The sequence below is a fragment of the Phalacrocorax aristotelis genome, chromosome 14 (assembly GCF_949628215.1).
Source record: "Phalacrocorax aristotelis chromosome 14, bGulAri2.1, whole genome shotgun sequence".
NCBI lineage: Eukaryota > Metazoa > Chordata > Aves > Suliformes > Phalacrocoracidae > Phalacrocorax > Phalacrocorax aristotelis.
Genome location: NC_134289.1, coordinates 2660461 through 2679594, shown reverse-complemented (window position 1 = coordinate 2679594; position 19134 = coordinate 2660461). Strand labels below are relative to the sequence as shown.

The window sequence follows — 19134 nt, the reverse complement described above, 5'->3', positions numbered from 1 at the left end:
AAGATGCCCTCTTCTAATGTCACATGCCACCTGTTAAATTGATTCAAGCTAATTTGTGAAACTATGCCTTAGGCCTGTCTGCGTGCTTTGCTGTTTGCAAGTCACCCAGTTACGAAGGGAAAGTAACCTGGATTTTCTCTGCAGAATTGCCTGTTGCATGTATTTATCTTCTTTTTCCAAACAGGTGCAGATGTCTTCTATGAACAGCATGTAACTCACATATCTCTCCGAGACGGGAAATGGGAAGTCTCCAGGAAAATGGGACCACCGGAACAGTTTGATATAGTTATTCTCACAATGCCTGTTCCACAAATTCTTCAGCTGCAAGGTGATATTGTAAATAGTAAGTTCATGCCTCAAAATTGCAGGTATCTAGCCTAAAATAGCAACTGAGCACCTTGTATAGCAAAGAAATGTTCAGCAGCCTGAGCTGCCTGTTAATTTCTGCCAGAACAGGGTGAATCGGAAGATGATAGGAGGTGGGTACTTTTGAGGCCGTATGTGTGGCACATGAGGGGTAATACCTTGGTAACAAAAATATCTAAATAGATGAGTTAATTTTTAATCTGACCTTTAATTTTTTGCTGACTTACAAAAGCGGAATTGTCTTTCTGTAACGTGAAAATACTTATTGAATCGGACAAGAGCCTCAGCTTGTCCCCATGCGGTGGTTTCCTTGTTGCTATCTCTGTTGACATGTCATGCTGATTTTCAGTGCTGCCCTTGGTATGTTTGAGGTAAGGATGACCCAGAGAGTAAGACTTGAATAACAGCTGCACTGTGGGGAGAATCCCTAGGGCATTTCAGTGACCCCTAAAATCATATGAAATGCAGGGGAGGAAAAAGTCCATATCAAAACTCCTTGGTGTCTGGTTTATAAGATAAAAATCTCTTGGACCTTCCAGTTTGTTTGCTGTTTATGGCTGCCCCCTGGGGGTTGCAATTCCATAACATGAGTAAATCTCAGTTATCCTTTGGTGATTTATTGGGGTGAATGTGTTAACAGTGCCATGGAGGCTTAGAAAGAGCAGCTTGGTGCTGAGGAAGAAGTCTAAGTTCAGGTCTGGACAAGTTTACTTGTTTAGGTGTGTTGTCTCTGGTGTGAGGCTTCCAGGGCTGGCTTTTCTCTTGAAGTCAGGCTGATGAATCCTACTCACGCGTGCTAGCTCTGTGCATAGCCAGTGTCCATCCACAGTGGGCTGCCAGCAGTGTTGTTTCTGGGAGGGCTGGTTAGCTGAGGTGCTGCTGAGCCCATGAGCAGATTTGGTGTATTTGCTGTGAGATTTGATACTTGTGGAACAGCCACCGTGAGGATTTACAGGGCAGAGATCTTGGTGCAGCTCTAGAGGAGATAGCTTTGAGGGCTGATGCTGAGCAGAAGCCAGGAAGCCCAGCCAGGCCTATGCTGTCCCTGGCAGAGCCATTTCAAGTGCGGTGGGCTGTGGATTTATCACCTCAGCTTTGTTGTACTAAAGACATGCTGTGTCTGGCTAATAACCTTTCTTTGAACTCAGCATGCTGGTAGCAGTGCAGGGCCATCCACGTGGCTTGAGTTCGTTTTGGTCAGACGGGGCTTGTTGCCTCTCTGCTGCCAGCGTCTGAAGTAGGCACTTTAAAATTTTGTGGGTTTTCTGTTCTCTGGTTTGAGAAAAACCACCATTCTTGAAAGATGAAGAGCTGACTTTAACGCTTGGCTCCTTGTGCTCTGCTGTATCTTGGATTTTAACATGTAAATATGTGGTGTGATTTGGAATCTGTCTGTTAAAAGATATCGCAGTAATAGATGGAGGTGGTTAGAGTGAGGTGCCAGGGTCTATCTGAAGTTGCTTCACAGTAACCAGGACCTGTATGAGGGAAAGGAGGACAGGGGTAGGGGTGGGCAGAAAGAGAGGGATGGTTCACAGCAGGACATTGAACTGCAGCACAGTATCTCATGGTAGCAAAGGGAAAAGTGATGTCTGATCACAGTAAAGAAGTATTTTCATTACAACCTCTTATTTTAAGCTTTGTGCCTAAAGAGAGAAATATTCTGTAATAACAGGAATTCTCTGCTATTTGTTGTTTTATAAGCTCTCTCATTTCCCCTGTCCCTTTACCATGGAAGGTAACAGTATCCCCACTGAATTTTCTTGGTTAGTGAGTGTGCTCTTTCACTTCATACTGTGAATCATATGAGCAGGGTAAATGTATGGATAACCTTTTCAGAATTATATATTTTCCTTTTAATAGTCACAACTGCATTGTTCTGCTATATAAAGGTACAGTAAGCTACTGTTAAAAAAATGGACTGGTCATTAACCGAAGCACTGCTTTGCAAGTGTTAGGAAGTAAGAGGAGAGTGATGTGTAACAGCTGCGATGGGTTAGGCTGTTCTGGTCTGGAAGGAGACATCACCTCGATTTTTTTTTTTTTTTTGTTAGGCTTATTATGACAACATAACGTGGAGTATTGCTCAGAGGTGTTCGCAGTCATGGCTGGCTCTCAAGCTACTTCGGTTAGCTCAGCTCACAGCAGATGGGAAATGTCAGTTGTACAAGCGTGTGGGGACAGGCCTAACAAGGTGGTTGTTTGCCTGCTCAGTGGTGTCATTCCTGGGGTAAATGACTGAGGGGGTAGGTTTGTCCCATCCTGTCCTTTCTAACGGTGGTTGATAGTGAATGTCCTGCGAACAGAAGAAAAGCAGAGGTCATGTGTAGTACTGTTTTCTCAGAGTCTTCCGGAGGTCCTTCTAGTCTGCATCTTCCTCAATCCGAGTTGATGTCTTTTGCAAAATGTTTTTGTTGGTGTAATTGAATCCTTTTGTGTCCAAAAAGTGGCCAGGTGAGGTGAAGAGTTTGTTTTACTTCCTCTTGGAGTGCTGGAACTGTCATATGCTTTCCACAATATCCTTTTCTTCTTTATAACTGCAAGATTAACTTTTGTCTGAGGGAACCCAGGAATTTTTGTTGTCTTCTCCCCTTCTCCCCATTTCTCTTTGTCCCTCTGCCTGTACCCTGTGTGAGACCAGCTTCCCAATTTCCAACAAATTGTTAATTCTTCATCTTCGGCAATGGGGCTGACTCCCTGTACCCTGGAGTTCCTTAGCATTGGAGCTACTCACTTCTTTACTACTGTTTCTTTAGGCTAAGAAGTGAGGGGAAAACAGGTGAGGAGAATGTAAGGAAGATGTTTCAGAGCCTGAGCAGGGTGTAGATTTCAGATCCTTTTTTATTGACAGAGGGTCAGGGTACGTCGCTCTATTTCTAAATCTCGACCGCATATTGATTTCATGTTAGAGATGCGTTTGGTGACAGAGAACGGGGTTTCCTGGATCCACCTCTCCTGGGATTTAAGATGCAATTTCATGTTAAGGTAGTTACCTGTGGAGAGCTGCTGAAAGGAGTACTTATCCTCTCCCCTCCACGCTGACACCGTCCTGCATTTGCCTCTTCTGTCAGCACTAGTGAGTGGGTACCACAATGGGAGTCAGATCTGCTCCCTGTTTTGACTCAAACCTGACTCTGATGGTGCAAATGAATATGTTACTTTTCACTTGGCTATGCAAGCTGATCTGGCTTGTTGAGTGACTAGCTAGTTGCTAGCTGCTTTCTTACCCGTAAAGCAGTTCAGATGTCTGTATATTCTGGTCTATCAAATCCAGAGACAAAATTTGGTGATTCTAATGGAAAACATATTTGTGCATTCCTGGTATAAATCTAGCAGTTCCAGCTGCTCCTGGAAGGGGAGATTCCTGCTCCTTGTTGCAAACTTCCCCCTTGCTGTCACTCAGGGTGGGAGGAATCATTTTGCTGCTGTGCTCAGGATGCAGCTGAAACAAGGGATGTGCAGAGTTGGAGGAAGGGGAGGACTTTCCCCTTCCAGCAACAGCAGCCTGTGTGGCCAGCGCAAAGGTCACATGTAACTACTCTGAGACTGTAGGCAAGGGGCTTAAAGTGAAGGGAGGCAGGATTTAGGAGGATGAGTACTTTAACTGCTGATCTTAAAGGCCTTTATCATATAAAGGACAGTGAAGCTAAATGAAAGGCATGGCTTGGTGGTAATGTTAATCTCAGTCACTGTTGTGATTTGTGATGAGCAGCGTCAATGGAATGAGCTTTGGCCATTTCCCCAACAGCCTTGTTTTTGACTGTAACTAGCCTTTACTGCATGCCTTCCTTTGCTTCGGTGTTCTCATCCCTACTTTGATAGCCTCTTGATTAGAGGCAGCTAGTTTAAAGATCTTCCAATCCTCCATATTTTTCCTCTACTTGTCTTATCTGAGGTTGCTCTCTGAGATGCACAGCAAAACTGACGTGAAAAGGCACTGGTGGCTGAATTGTGCCGGGGTCCATTTTACCCACTGAAGTATAATTGGATCTATCAGTTCAAAGCCAAATGACGTTTTAAATGGATTTTAATGAGGGATTGTTAGCATTAATGTATAGATAAAGGCTGTAAAATAAGTGAGGCTGCAATGGACCAGCGGTGTGGAGTAGGTGATGCTTTGATTCACTGGTAAGCGTTGGAATTAGCCTTTGATATTTGTGTGTAAAAGCACCTGAATTGGAGAGTTCGAATGACTGGCCAGAAGTGGTAATCCACCCCTTGTGGGAATTCGCTGTTTTCCTGTTTGAGCCTCTGTCACATGAGTACTTTCCCCTTGCTTGAGAATATTTAACTGTCTGAATACTGTATTTTTAAGCAGTGGTCCTATAGATGATTCCTGTAAACATGCAGCATGTTTCTTTAATAGGAAAACATTTGGACACCTGTACCCCTGTTCTCAGACATGTCTCCTGGAATTTAGGCACCTATATTTGTAGTTAGGTGCTTCAACAAAAGGACACGTGTTGTGAGTTTCTCTTCATTGCAGAACTGGTGTGTGTGCCTACATCGAACTATGTGAATGGCTGGCACCTGGCAATTGAATTACCTTGATATAGGTGCCTTTGGGTCCAGTGGCTCATCTGCTCTTTGATTTGCAAATGTGAACCTGTATCTTTATTTTTAAATATTTTTAGGACATCTTTAGACACCTTTAATATCCTGTTACAGAAAGCAAATGAGGTGAGGCTTATCAATTTGAAACAGACCAAAATTTTACCTTCAGTAAGATGACTTCCTGGTTCTTGGGTGTGTGTTCTGGCTTTAAGAATGAAGACTGCTGACGGGAAATCACAGCCTATCTGAGGGCTTTCTTTTGCCTCCCAAGTTTTGAAAATAGTTTTCATTTATTTACCTGATATTCAGAGAATTGAGATTTTGAAATAATGGCCCTCCCAAATGTTATATTCAGTGGCAAAGTTTCCATTTTAGTACTTAAAGCTCTGCAGTCTAAAGCTTTTGTTAGGCTGATTTATAAGTTTGTGTCATTTTCCAATTCTTTAGCCTTTTAGGTGAGCCCGAACATTATGTCATTGTGTATACATTGTGTATACATTTAGAAGGAGACAGAATTAAGTGGCCTTTGGCAACCTAAATTATTTTAAATGGGCTGTGTGAGAAATGACTGTTCCAGAATTACCTCTCTTACGAGTGCAAGGCCAAAACTTAGATTGATGGAGAAGTTAACGTGTATATGCACCTTTTTTATTTAGATATATTAGAAATATGTATGTACATATATATGTGTATGTCTTTATTTACATATATAGAGTATTTTGTTCTGTTTCCTTGTATTGCTTTGTTCAGTTTTTGTCTGCTTTGAATTTTGCCAGAATTTATCAATTTTTAATTGAAAGAGGGTGGGGAAGGAAGCGGCTTGCCTATGGCCAATCTTTTCGGATTTATTAATATTATTCATCTTCATTTACAACCTTTATTCATTCCTTCCATACAGCTATCATGCACAGATAGACCTTTCAGTTGCGTATTTAGCAAGGGCAGAGACAGAAGTAGTAATAATGCTACTGGAAGTCATAAGCTTTGAAATTGCTTAAACTAGTAAAGTTATTGAATTGGTAGTGTGCGAAACAGGCATTCTTAGGGCTCTTTGATGGTATCTGAAATTCCTCTTTGCTGATTTGATTTGGTTGGTTTCCATTCAGAAATTGTGTGTCCTGAGTTTTCCTGAAGTTACAGTAGAATTACCAAACAAAATTAATCAAAAGAAAAAATATTTTTGCAATGTCTTCATTTCCCCCCCTGCTTTCCTCTCTTTACATAACATGCAGTATGTGAAGAGTTGGTAACTTTCTAAGCTTCTGAACTAGCCGAATAGTAGTATTGTGTTGAGGCAGAAAGGGAAAAGGGTTAGCTCCTTGCAATATGTTTGGAATGACAATAGGTGGCAGCAATCAGATGAGGTTTAGGACAATCAGCTTGAATAAATTAAACTTAGTGCACTTATTTGTATTTGGGCTTTACATATTTTGGTAGTAAATATTGTTATGCAGAAGGTAAAAGGAAAACAAATAAATGTTTCTGAGTTTTTTTGTAATGTAAATTTGGTGTCAGAAGAGGAATAAGTTTGCTTAAAAGCAGGATCTTTGTAAATGAAAGGACTAGATTTCGCAATGGTTCGTCATCTCATAGTATTTCAGACATGCTGGACTGTTATACTGGCTGCTCCTGCTAGAAAAATCCTAGATTTATATACCAAATTCCATATGATCGCTAAGAAATATTGTCCTGCATTTTTCAAATCAGATTGACGGACTTCATTATCAATTCTGTTTTTAGTAAGATATTTGGCAACATGGCAATTAAAGATTGCAATGATTTGCAGTAGTTTTTATCTGTGTGTTCAGAATGTTTTCATTAAGTTGCTTTATTGGAATTTAAAATTGCAGTTCATCATGTTTAATCTGCTAATAAATGGAATGGCTTGGCTTTTGTTTCAAGTCTGACCTATTTTTTTTCCATCTGTGTGAATGTCCCACATGTTTGAAATAATACAAGCTGTTGAGGAGATACAAGTAAAATAGGACTGCATTTACGTAGGGAGGTTTTGTGATGTGAATTAGGAAAGCACAACTCTGATAATTTTTCATGAGTCCCAAGTTCTTACTGAGTGAATGTGTTTATTTTTTGATAGCATGACAATAAATTCTGAATTTTGTAGTTCCAGTTTCAAACAATCTTAGCAGGCCTTATTTCAGATGTGTTCGGTAATGAGAGCAAACTCAAAGCCTGGATGTCTAGTGTAAACGTGTGTACTGATTTATTAGTTATCAGACCTTAGGAGCTGAGGTCACACCGTGACTTTCTGGAAGTAGTAGTAGTAGTAGTTACTAGTTTTGCGTGAGACTAGCTGTTGATATTAATGTGGTCCTTTAAAAACTTAAATCATTTGACATGGAGGTGTCCTAGTACCGACCGAAGTTGTAATAGTGGAAGGATCTATGTTGGTAAAATTGGGCAATACATGCTGATAGAAGAATGAGAGGCTGTTTTCTGGGTTGTCAGTGCCACAGTTGAAACGCAGGGCATCTGACTCTGTAGTGAAACCCTTTGCCCTTGCCCATGGGAGAGCTGTTTGCATGATGCAGCTGGACAGAATACAGCTCTTCTTAGCTGTAACCTAACAGTTACTATGAGCTGTTCTGTGTTTTGCTTCTGGCTGTGAATTTTCACCTGTGATTCACTGAATGGCATCCTGTCCCTTCCTCCCACTGTTGGTGTCAGCTCCACCTCTTGCTTTCCACTGCAGCATTTTGTACACTCCTGTGTGTTGATCTGACTTGCCAATCCAGCAGGAGATGTATAGATAAGTAAGTAAGTATGGGGTTGGTTTGCTCAGTCAAGGAGTTGGATTAGCTCGTGGAACAGTGTGAAAAGCATGAGAAAGCAGGCAGAAAGGAGAGGGTGGGACTACACATCTGGGAGCAGAGGAGGGTCTAAGGAGGAGCAGCGCACACTTGTCTGTTCAGCTGCCGCTGAAACCACCATGTTAGCCTTTAAAGCAGGCAAAGTTGTTACATGTGCTCTGCCTTCTGCTGCTCACATATAGCTTCCCTTCTTAGGGAGTACTTTTTAAAAAAAGGCTGCTGGAGCTGGAATTGCACATCAGAGGGGGGGAGGGGGGAATCAAAGTAGTCTGTGTGTATTCTTCAGTATGTGTTTGACTTAGCCTATTTTTAGGTTTTTCTTTGTATCTAGAGTCTTATAATGGACTTGTTGTGCAGTTATTAGTTGAACGCATTGAAAACCTGTCAAGAAGTCAAACAGGCTACCATGCTGACTCCAGTGACCCTCTTCATCTGAGAGGTCTGAGGATTAAACCCAATGTGTGTGAGCATGAGAGGTTTGAAAGGAGAATGAAATAGAATATATATTAGATAAAGGGCTACTTTGCATTTTAGTGTTGTCAGTCAATACTGTCTGCCTTTGGTAGAAAGCTGAAATGTTGATTTGACAGATCTTAGAGTAAAACAGAAGAAAAAAGTAAGATACAGTGCTGGAAGAGGAAACTGTGCTGCCTTTTCAGACTTGGGGGGGAGTGGGGCAGCTGCTTCCCACTCCAGGGGAACCCATGGTAGATCCTTTGGCCAGACCAGGATGACAGTTCTTAAACAGAAACCCTGCAGAGGGATTCTCACTTGGTCACAGCACCTATTTTTAGTGCCTGGTAACATTACAGAAACATTTCTTCCAGCAGTCCCTATTACTTCTTCTACCCTACCTCCAGCAAGTCAGCTATATCAGCAAAACTGTCTGTGGGACCACAATAACACAGTCCCTCTGCCCCCTTCCCCCCAAAAGGCAGGGGGTTATTTTTAGCAGGATCAGTGGTGTGATCTTCAGTTCACCATGTGGCCCACAGACTTACTGGCACGTTATGCACTTTCAGCAAGGGTAGGGGAGCAGCACAGGGGCTGTGCAAGTGATTGAACCGTATGAGCAAAGAAGTGCTCATGAATCTGTGGTTTGAATTCTAAGCTTAGGTTTCCTATGTAGTCCCAGGAGAGATTCAGAGCACCTGCACATTAAACTGGCATCAGATTGTGCTGATTTAGCTAAACTGGTTTTAAAAAAAAGTTACTTCTGACATGCAAGGCAGTACTGCTTTTGTGTGTTGACACATTTAATTCAGCCTGATCTGGCTATCTGTAATTACTGTCACCTGGACATGCTTCTCTTCCTGTCACTACTGTCATTCCAGTAGTGTATCTCAAAGTAGAGAATGGGACCCCAGGAATATAATTTCAGCTAAACATAAGCCCACGTGCACACGTTAGGGTTGTTTTTCTAAATAATAAAGGTGGTGATATTTGAACACAGGACGTACTTGGTGCAGAACAAATAAATCCTCTAAAATTTGTTTATCTCAACAATAAACACAGATACCTCTCAGTTTTTCCCAACAGTAGACAGGTTTTGGTACTGTCCAAGGATTGTGTTTAGACAGAGAAATCTTTCCAAAGCTGCTTTTTGCCGGGGGGTGGGGGAAGAAGTTTCCTGTCAAAAAGTGTGACTGAACTGAGCAATTCTGAAACTTCTTTATTTGTGTCTCATGGGACATGCGTTTAATGACCTGATGGTTCATGTGTTATAAAAAGCTTGGATGTGCTACTAAGAACCTATTCTTCAGTAAGTCTAGTTAAGGCATTTATGAGACCTGAATTTTTAGATCCTGAATGTAAAATGGTTTTGATGGTTGATTTTGGAAAGCAATGATAATATATATCTCGCCTCTCCCTTTGAGTAAAGTCCCTTTTTGTTTGAAGTTTTGCTCTCGGCTTTTTTTGGGAGGGGTGGGGGAAACACATGTAGAAAAGCTTTCCCTCCTTTACTGTTACCACACCTGCTCAGCATGCTTGGGAGAGAAATGTGTGAAGGTGACCATAGGCTGACTTTGACTTTATAGCCTTCATTTTGATGTTAAATCTACAACTCAAACCATTGCTTTTATAGAGTTGAAAACCTTTGAAAAATCTGGTGCAGGTTTGCAAGCAGTCTTAACATTTAATTGCTTGCTTTGAGATTATTTTTTTTTTAATTAGTGCTGCAATCAAATAGGCAGACAGAAGTCTTCACTGGAACACTTTTTTTAATGCTATGTGCATTTTAATATATTCTCATAGCTTAGGCAGTGCTTCTAGACTGGATGGGTTTTTGTGGATTTCTAGGGGTTGTTTAATAGTTGCTGGCCACTCACAGCACTGTAATTGAGGCTGTTCTTTAAAAAGATTATCTTTACCTCCCACGGATATGTCTGCGAACTTTTAAGTTATATTTGCAGTCCCCATCTAGGTTAGAGCAGGAAAAAAGAATATTAATTTTAAACTTAATGATATTTTGGCTTCATTGAGTCAAACATGAAATTTGCATTGAGCTTGCAGTCAGCTTTTCACACTTGGCATCCTAACTTCCAAGAATGTAGGGTATGCTCTTGTATTAAAAAAGCCCTCGGGAATAACTTACCCTTAGACACTTCTTGTAGAAAGTTTGTTCCTTTTCCTATGCTATCAGGTGAGGTCAGGTCAGTTGAAGCTGACTGTGTGACTTAGGATGAGAGGAGGAGATTTAGGAACTACAGGCATGTTTCCTCTGTCCCCTCTCTTTCTTGCCTGTTCTGTTTCTTACCAGATTAAAACCTGGATCAGTTCCTTAACCCTTTCTTGTGTGGCCAGCAGCCAGCTGTGTCAACCCAACTGAAATTAGGTTGGGGGGTGTAGTAGCAGAAAAGACCTGGCAGTGGTTTGTTTTCAGAGAAGCTGAGAACAGTGGCCTCTTTCTCCTATAACTTCCACCAAGAATATTATCATAGTTAGTATATATATAGTTAGTATTTTAGCTGTATGTGTTTTGGATTTGCCTGCATTTACTGTTGGCTGCCTTGTTCTTCATTAGGATTTGAATTCCCTGCTAAATCTACCTTCCCAGACGTACACAAAACACTGTGTAGGTCTCCTGTGACTATATTCTTTAAAAAAACAAACAAAAAAGCCCTGATAAGCTTTGTTCAGTGACTAGTATAGTTTTCACAGAATCCCAGGTTGGAAGGGACCTCAGGGATCATCTAGTCCAACCTTTCCAGGAAGAGCCCAGGCTAGACAAGATGGCCCAGCACCCTGTCCAGACGACTCTTGAAGGTGTCCAATGTGGCCAAGTCAACCACTTCCCTGGGGAGATTATTCCAGTGGTGACTGTCCTCGGTGTGAAAAATTTCCCTCTCGTGTCCAATCGGAATCTCCCCAAGGGCAACTTGTGTCCATTCCCCCTTGTCCTCTCCATGGGACTCCGTGTAAAAAGGGAGTCTCCATCTTCTTTGTAGCTGCCCCTTAAGTACTGGTACATGGGGATGAGATCCCCTGTGAGCCTCCTTTTCTCAAGGCTGAACAAACCCAGTTCTCCCAGCCTATCCTCATATGGCAGCTTCCCAGTCCTCTGGTCATCTTGGTGGCCCTTCTCGGGACCCCTTCCAGCCTGTCCACATCCTTTTTGTATAGTGGGGACCAGAACTGTACACAGCACTCCAGGTGTGGCCTGACAAGCGCTGAGTAGAGCGGGATGATGACTTCTTTCTCTCTGCTGGCGATGCCCTTTTTGATGCAACCCAGCATCCTGTTGGCCTTCTTGGCCCCAGCAGCCACTGTTCACTCATGTTGAGCTTTCTGTCCACCAGGACCCCCAGGTCCCTTTCCAGAGAGCTGCTCTCCAGCCAGGTGGGTCCCAGTCTGTGCTGCACTCCCGGATTATGTTTTCCCAGGTGCATGACCTCACACTTGTCCTTGTTGAACTTCATAAGGTTCTTGCTGGCCCATTCTTCCAGCCTATCCAAATTTCGCTGCAGAGCAGCTCTCCCTTCCGGAGTGTCTGCTTCCCCACTCAACTTGGTGTCATCTGCAAACTTCATCAGGCTACGCTTGATGCTGTTATCCAGATCACTTATAAAGATGTTGAATAACATTGGGCCCAATATTGATCCCTGGGGACTCCATGTGTGACAGGTTGCCAGTTTGAGAAAGAGCTATTTACCACCACCCTTTGGGTGCGGCCTGTCAGCCAGTTCCCCACCCACTGCACAGACCACTTGTCTAGGCTATAACGCATTAATTTCTCCAGGAGGAGACTGTGGGGGACCGTATCAAAGGCCTTGGAGAAGTCCAGGTAGACAATGTCCACTGCCCTCCCCATGTCAACGAGGCAAGTCACTTTGTCATAGAAGACCACCAGGTTAGTCAAGCATGATCTTCCTTTAGTGAAGCCATGTTGGCTTTTCCCAATCACGTGCTTCATTTGACTTGTGATGGCCCCAGGAGGATTCGTTCCATAACTTTCCCAGGGATTGAAGTAAGGCTGATGGGTCTATAGTTACCCGGATCCTCCCACAAGCCCTTCTTGTAGATAGGGGTAACGTTGGCCTTCCTTCAGTCCTCTGGGACATCCCCTGTTCTCCATGACTTCTCGAAGGTTATGGAGAGGGGCCTTGCGATGACATCAGCCAGCTCTCTCAACACCCTCGGGTGGATGGCGTCAGGGCCCATTGATTTGTGGAGGTCAAGCTCCTGTAGTAATTCATATACTAACTCTTACTTCACTGATCGTGGGTCAGTGTTTGGATCAACCGGCAATTTTGTTTCCAAAGCCTGGGACCCAAGAGTGCTGGTAAAGACAGAAGCTGGCTTTGTAACCCAGTATTTCAGAAGCTACTGATAAAATACTGCTTTCTTCAGGCTGCTGTTATTTCCAGTATTCTGTAACATGAATTGTCATTAAGAGTTGGTTAATGTTGGTATGTTTGACAGAATGAACTCTGTTCCAAGGCTTGTAAGTGTAGGACCCACTCTGCTGTTCAGATCCAGTGAGTTTCCCAAGAGCTGGCAGATGACCGTGGGCACTCACCTGACTTGTGGCTAGGTCAGATGACCAGGAGCAGAGGTCGAAGGCTGTGCGAATGCGTGTGCTTGTGCCAGATAGCATGCCTGGAGGTAAGGTCTTGGTGTTTGTCATGTACCTTAATAGTCTCTATCAATGTCATAATAAAAGCCACATGGGAGACCTCCCAAAGATCTTTGGGTTTTGAGTTGATTTATCTGAATTTCTGTTTTCATTAGCAACTGTTTTAGTATCTGCCATAAGTTTTTCACCTAGTGATGTTTTGAGTGGCTGAGAACTTTTTAACATGTGGTTTGCACAACAACTTGATGTACTGCTTCACTTTTCTATTTTAATTTTTTTAATTAATATAATTTGTAATGGCTGGACTACCTAATAAAAATACAGCAGAGGAATGCAGTAAACTTCAAACACCTGCTGTCTGCCCCAGAAGTGTTCTGGGCTTTGCTTTTGCACCTTATTTTATTGACTGAGTTTGGAAATTTCAGTCTTTGAAATGATGAGTTATCTCACTCCAGATGAGAAGTTCTCACATGTGTAAAACTTGATGGAAATAAGATTTAAAATGCTTTTAAAACACAGGTTATTAGCTTGTTAGCAGTTGTCAGGTGGGTGAATGAAAGTGTTTGGATCTCACTGATCAGGATTTGCTGTTAGGGTGGGCTTGAATGTTGCTTATATTTAAGGAAGCACCATGTGTGTAGTTGTTTTCCCATTCCACTGCTGTCCAACAAGGTAAGCAGGCAGTCTCACAAAGCTGATTTAATTTAGGAAATGGAATAGGCTAGGTGAGAAATGAGGGCATGACTGGATGACTGTGACTTAGTTGGTGAAGCACCCTATGTTATAGCAATGGACTCAGTTGGAAATTATTAAAAATGTAAACAACGTATTGCCTTATTTAAAGGGATTAAAGCTATCCTTTCACTTGATTTATTCACAAGGACAAGGGACATGCAAATAAGGCTTTCCAGAGTCAGTCTGTTGCATCAGTAGCCTCCAAGTCTGTTCTCAAAGTAATGCTTTAAAAATACAACTGGACTGAAATCTGACTGATTGGTGCTCCTCTGTAAAGACAGGTATGAGAGGATAAGTGTATAGAGGATTTCTTGATCTCTTCTCCTTGGATTTATACTTCAGGGAGAACAGGATAGCTGCCTATGGAAATTCAGGAAAGTAAATTTTATTAAATTAAGTCTGTTCAGACAGCAAGTGGTTTAAGTGTCTTGCAGACTATTAAGTGACTGCAGAACAAGGAAGTGGTGTGTGACTTTGTAAAGCATAAATGAAATAGATTTGCTGGCTGTTTGCAGGTCCTTTTCTCACTAGCACAGTAGGAAGTGTGTTTTGGAACATTGGTCAAAACCCCTTTCATCTGTTCTGAATTAAGGCATGCTTGTTGCAAAAGTAAACTCAAAACAACATTCGCATTTTATGATGTATATTATGCTCAAAGATGGCTTGGAAGCAGGCAAAAAAACTAACTTGGAAATGATCGCTTGTTTTCAAATAGATGAATGACTGTTTGAACCTGATTGAAAAAGTTGGTAATTTCCATAAGATAGAATTGTCTAAACAAGAGCTTAATTTTCTGCTCTAAAGAAAATGCCTTGTAATTCTTACTGAAACAAGGAAAGTTGCTTCGAATTTGGGTTTTGAATATTTTTAATTTGTCTGCAGGGGATCATTGGAAGAATTAAGTACTGACGGAATTGAAATTCCTAGGGCCTCAGTGTCCTTTCCCATACCTGCATTTCAGCTCATGTAATTTACCAAGTTTAAATCCTTTCTTAAACTTCAGAAATACAAATTTCTGGTGAGTTTTCATATTTTATATGTCAGTTTTCCTTTGCATTTACAGGAGGTCATCACCTCTTTATGGTATGGTGTGGAATCTTAAACTTTTAAAATTATCTTATGTTTGAGACAGAGTGAGAATTTGTCTCCTTCTGGGTATAAAAATTGATATTTCTTCATCTCTGTATTGTTAGAACTTTATAGGGTGCTAGCACTTCCCAAACATTTTTCATAAGGCAGCACATAATAGATACCTTTAGATGTCAGCGTAAGTCTGTTTGCATCATGCTTGTTCTGCAGAACCCTGGCAAGGTTAACATCTGTAAGGTTGGAAAAAGGTAGCCTAATAAATTACATACCTGTGATGCTGTCAAAATGCTTCCAGGAAGGCATTCCAGTCTTAGTTTGTGTACTGCTTAAAATATTGTGAAAGGTTATAATTTTGATAAGCAAAAGAGGCAGCACTTCAACTTTACCTCCTCAAAGTTTTTGCCCCTTCATTCTTTAGAAGTATTTGTGGCTTCTCTAGCTCTCTTCTCTCTGAAAGCAGTCACAATGCCATGTTTTCTGCTTCAGGTACTGTGGAAGAAATAGAAACACCGTCAGATATTTGGAAAATAAATGTAACATGTCAGTTCTTTCTTTTAATCCCTTAAGAGGTGGTAAAATGCCGTAGTAATCCCATGGGAAAGAAGCCTGACAGTTCCTTATGAACAGCTTCAGTTTGAGGTTCTTTAGGGATAATGGTGAGCTTTCACATCTTGTAGGGGCTCAAAAACATGTTGGTAGCCTAGGGTTTTAGAACCAATCTGAGCAGGATTTTTGAGTGGCTTGCTGGCCTGAACTGGGGTTTACATTCATACCAGTTTTAAGGGTTTTGGCGTTATTTTTCAAGCCCTCCTAAATCTTCTGGCAGTGAAACTGTGCTGCTGGTACATGTGTGTTTATAGGCAATGCAATACTATGTACTTGGTTTCTTTTAGTGTTCTTTTCTGTCATGTTGCCTTCAGCCATAAATACTGTCCCCCTACTTTCTTTTGTGTGTGTGACCCTGACAGTACTTGTATTTTGCTGTGAAGTCAAATGTCAAGATAACTAGGTTTTACGACAGTTTGTGGGATTTAAGGTTCAATTTTCAGTGATGACCTGCATTTTCTTTTTTAATGGGATTTGCAAGGCAGATAAGTCTGGGCAGCGTTTTATGAGATCGGTATTTCTGGGGTTTGGGGTGTTTTGGGTGGTTTTTCTTTTTTCGGTCAGATTTTGCTATTAGAGTCAGTAGTTACCTTCAATAGTTGAAAAGGCATAAACAATTTTCCAAGAAATGGTTTGTTGTGGCAGGAGAGAGTTTGGCTTTTGAATACAACACTTGGTATGATGTACTAACAGCAAGGAATTTTTTTTTCCCCGTCCTCTGGTAGGTTACAGCTGATCTGTCAATAACTTTTGAGGAACCATTTTTTTCCCCCCACTGTATTACATTTTGAGCATTAATATTTTATAGCAGTGGCTTATCTTCTTACAAGTAAACAAGAGACTGGGAAATCAGGTTTTAAGTAGTATACTTGACTGTATGTCTAAGACTGTATGTATGACACGCATGCTCTAATTTATGAAAGTTGGATAAATTATGGCAGAGAGGGCATTTACAATCACGTACAGCTTTCTTAATTTATCTGTGCTTTCAGGACATGTGCTATGCATACTTAGTTGCATGTCTAAATCCTTTGGAAAGCCTGAGATGAGAGACAGGATGCCAAATGAAAGAATGTGTGATAAAACAAAATAAATAAAACCGATAAGACATCCAGAACATGTGATACAGTTGAAGCCACATGAAACAATGTACTGACTGTGGGTGAAGCATTACAAATGTACGAAGCTTTTTTTTTTTCCCCTCTTTGGGTTTTTTTTTAGTCATTTCATGCTCTTTTCTGTTAGTTGCTTAAAAACCAAGCAAAAACCGCTGTTATTAATGGAGCAGTAGTTTAACAACAAGTGTTGTCAGAACATGGACCTGCGAAGTCCCTAGTGTGAATGTGGTTTGTATGCCAGTGCTGTTTTCAGCTTTGAGGAAGGCTTAACTTCTCTTTATCAGTATCTCAACCCGTGCAAATGGAGGTTAATGCTTACCACACAGATAAACACTGAGGGTAGGATAGCAAGGTTCGATTAGGACTCAATTTTGAGACAAGACAGACTGTCTTGTCTTTTCAGCTTTCTGTATCTGCAAACAAGCTCAGTTATAGATGGTAAAGGACATGGAGATGCAGCATAACATTTAGTAAAATATACAGCTTTTTAGCTTTTGCTAAATATATTCATATTAATCTACAGAAGCACTTTCCCCTATATAATGCTGTGTCTGTTGTTGTCACAGCGAAGCTGTCACTCAGAGTTGTTGGACTCTCTGAGGTGCTTTCTGCCATCCTTCTCATGCATTTGTGTAACCTGACTTTTTTGGCTTGCCAGTTTGCTTTCCCAATATTAATTTTTCCATTGTTACAGAACTGCAGCATTTAAGAAGTGTTGCTTTTGTTGTTGCCCCTTTTATTAAGGGCAATTTTAATAGTAGGTGAGATACAAAAGAATAGGAGAAAAATACCATGGTGGTAACACATAGTCAGCTTTACATGTCTGCACATTACCTAATACTAGCCAAGGAAAGAAAGCTGCTCACGGGAGAGATGATTGCATAACTCAGAACTGGAAATTAGATTCATATTACGCTGAGAGGAGTTATGGCACTTCCCCTTTGGTGTATTTTAGATCACTAAAAGAATTCATGATACAAGAGAGAAATTGAGGTAGTTTATCTTTGTTCACCATGTTCTGTGTTAGTCTTCCTTAGTCACCAAAGCATGTATTTTAAAAGAAAATGAGGAAGGAAAAAGGAGAACATAGCTTCAGTAAAAGAAACTATTACAATGGCACGGCAGAGGCATATTTTACAAAATGTTACAATGAATTAACAAAACGGCTTGTTTGGTTTCATAGCTTTTCTGAGGATTGCTACACAGTGCATCATTAAAGTTTTTAACTGGTAGGTCAAACTACAGAACTTTCTAAGCAACACTAGATTTAATCTCAAAAAAAAAACCAACCCAAACCAGTTATTTCTACTAGCACAGTGGATTGATGCTTTTTTTCTCCCCATCATCATGAGGTATGTGCCCTGAAAGTCATTGAATTATTAGACAGACACTGAAACATCAGACATGTATCACAGGTGCCAGTTAACACCAGTTCACAATTGTTTCACGTGGGAAAATAAGAGAGGAAACCAAGTTATATAAATCTTGTGACAATTGTCTTATATGTTCACCTGGCAGAGCAACTAGATAAATTAATTTGTTATTTATCAGTTTCTCTGCAAACCTTAATGTACATGTGTTTGCAGGCTCTCATTCCTACATTGAGGTCTACCCCAGCACCTCCTTCAGTATGCAGCAAAAGGGGAGAGATGAAAATATCTAAGAGCATATGGTTTTATTTATAATGTGTTTCACAACTGTGACATTCATAGACGGGGTTTGCTTGTGTGCTACACTCCCACTCATTCATTCTGCAAGCAAGCAAAAATTTGATATGTGCACTCATGTTTTTAAGAAAAACAAAAAAGTGCATAGAGGTAGGTGAAGCTTTATTTTATCAAACTGAGGATAAACATTACCTCACTAAGGTAAAGAAATTAATTTTTATATAGTAGAAAAAACATACTGTTCTTAACTGGAAGTATGCTGCTTTGCATGCTAGCAGGTAATCTCTGTATGTAGAATAATTCTGTATTTCCATCAGAAAATTCACTGATGATTGGTGGTATGGGAACGTCTGGAGAAGAAGCGAGAGTGACAGAAACAAGTCCAAACAGATATTGTGGTGTGTGCGTGAACAGCAAAATCTGTCTTTAAGTAAACATATTGCTTGCTTGTTTTTTCTATTACATTATTTTTAACTTAGAAATGCTATAAACTACAGCCTCTTGGCCTGATCACATCCAAGTGATTAATACCATATCTTGGTACTGTTAAAACAAGTTTGGTTTTTTTCTTAATTGATGATTTAAAATTAATTTGATGTTCATGTTGCCCTTTCAGCCTTATTTAACACTTACATCTGTGACAGATATGATATAAAAAGGGAAGTACAAATATTTCACATACAGAAGTTAGTCTTAAACCTGCTGGCATTTTTTTTATGGTGACTGTTACACAGTGTTGGATTGTAGTGGTAGCACAGCCATTGTCATGTCCCCCTGTTCTTCTCAAAGTGTTAATTCTGTTTTAACTTATAAATACAGGTATTAAATGCAAGTAAAAAATTGAATTCTTTCAACTATGACCATCTCACTCATCTTTTTTCTACAAATTTCTATTTTTCCATTGACTGTTTCTCCCTGCTTATAGGAAAACTAGAGTCTTACCTTGGTCTCATCAGCTCACGTGGAACAGGGTCATGACTTACTGTCTCTATATGAAGCTGGGGACTTTCTGCAGTATGTCCCCATGAAAACAAATGGAACTATGGTCACATTCCAGACAGCAGATTTTTGCCACTTCCTGTGTAATACGGACT

At 40.8% G+C, this 19134-nt stretch overlaps 1 protein-coding gene across 2 annotated transcripts in view; it reads left to right on the top strand.

Annotated features, from left to right (window-relative positions):
* The window catches only part of RNLS (renalase, FAD dependent amine oxidase), an 80148-nt gene that overhangs the window by 2394 nt on the left and 58620 nt on the right, over nucleotides 1-19134 (top strand). For both annotated transcript variants that reach the window (XM_075109554.1, XM_075109553.1), the window contains exon 4: nucleotides 185-343. In XM_075109554.1, coding sequence (XP_074965655.1) covers nucleotides 185-343 — 159 coding nt within the window. The remainder of the gene's footprint in view (nucleotides 1-184; nucleotides 344-19134) is intronic.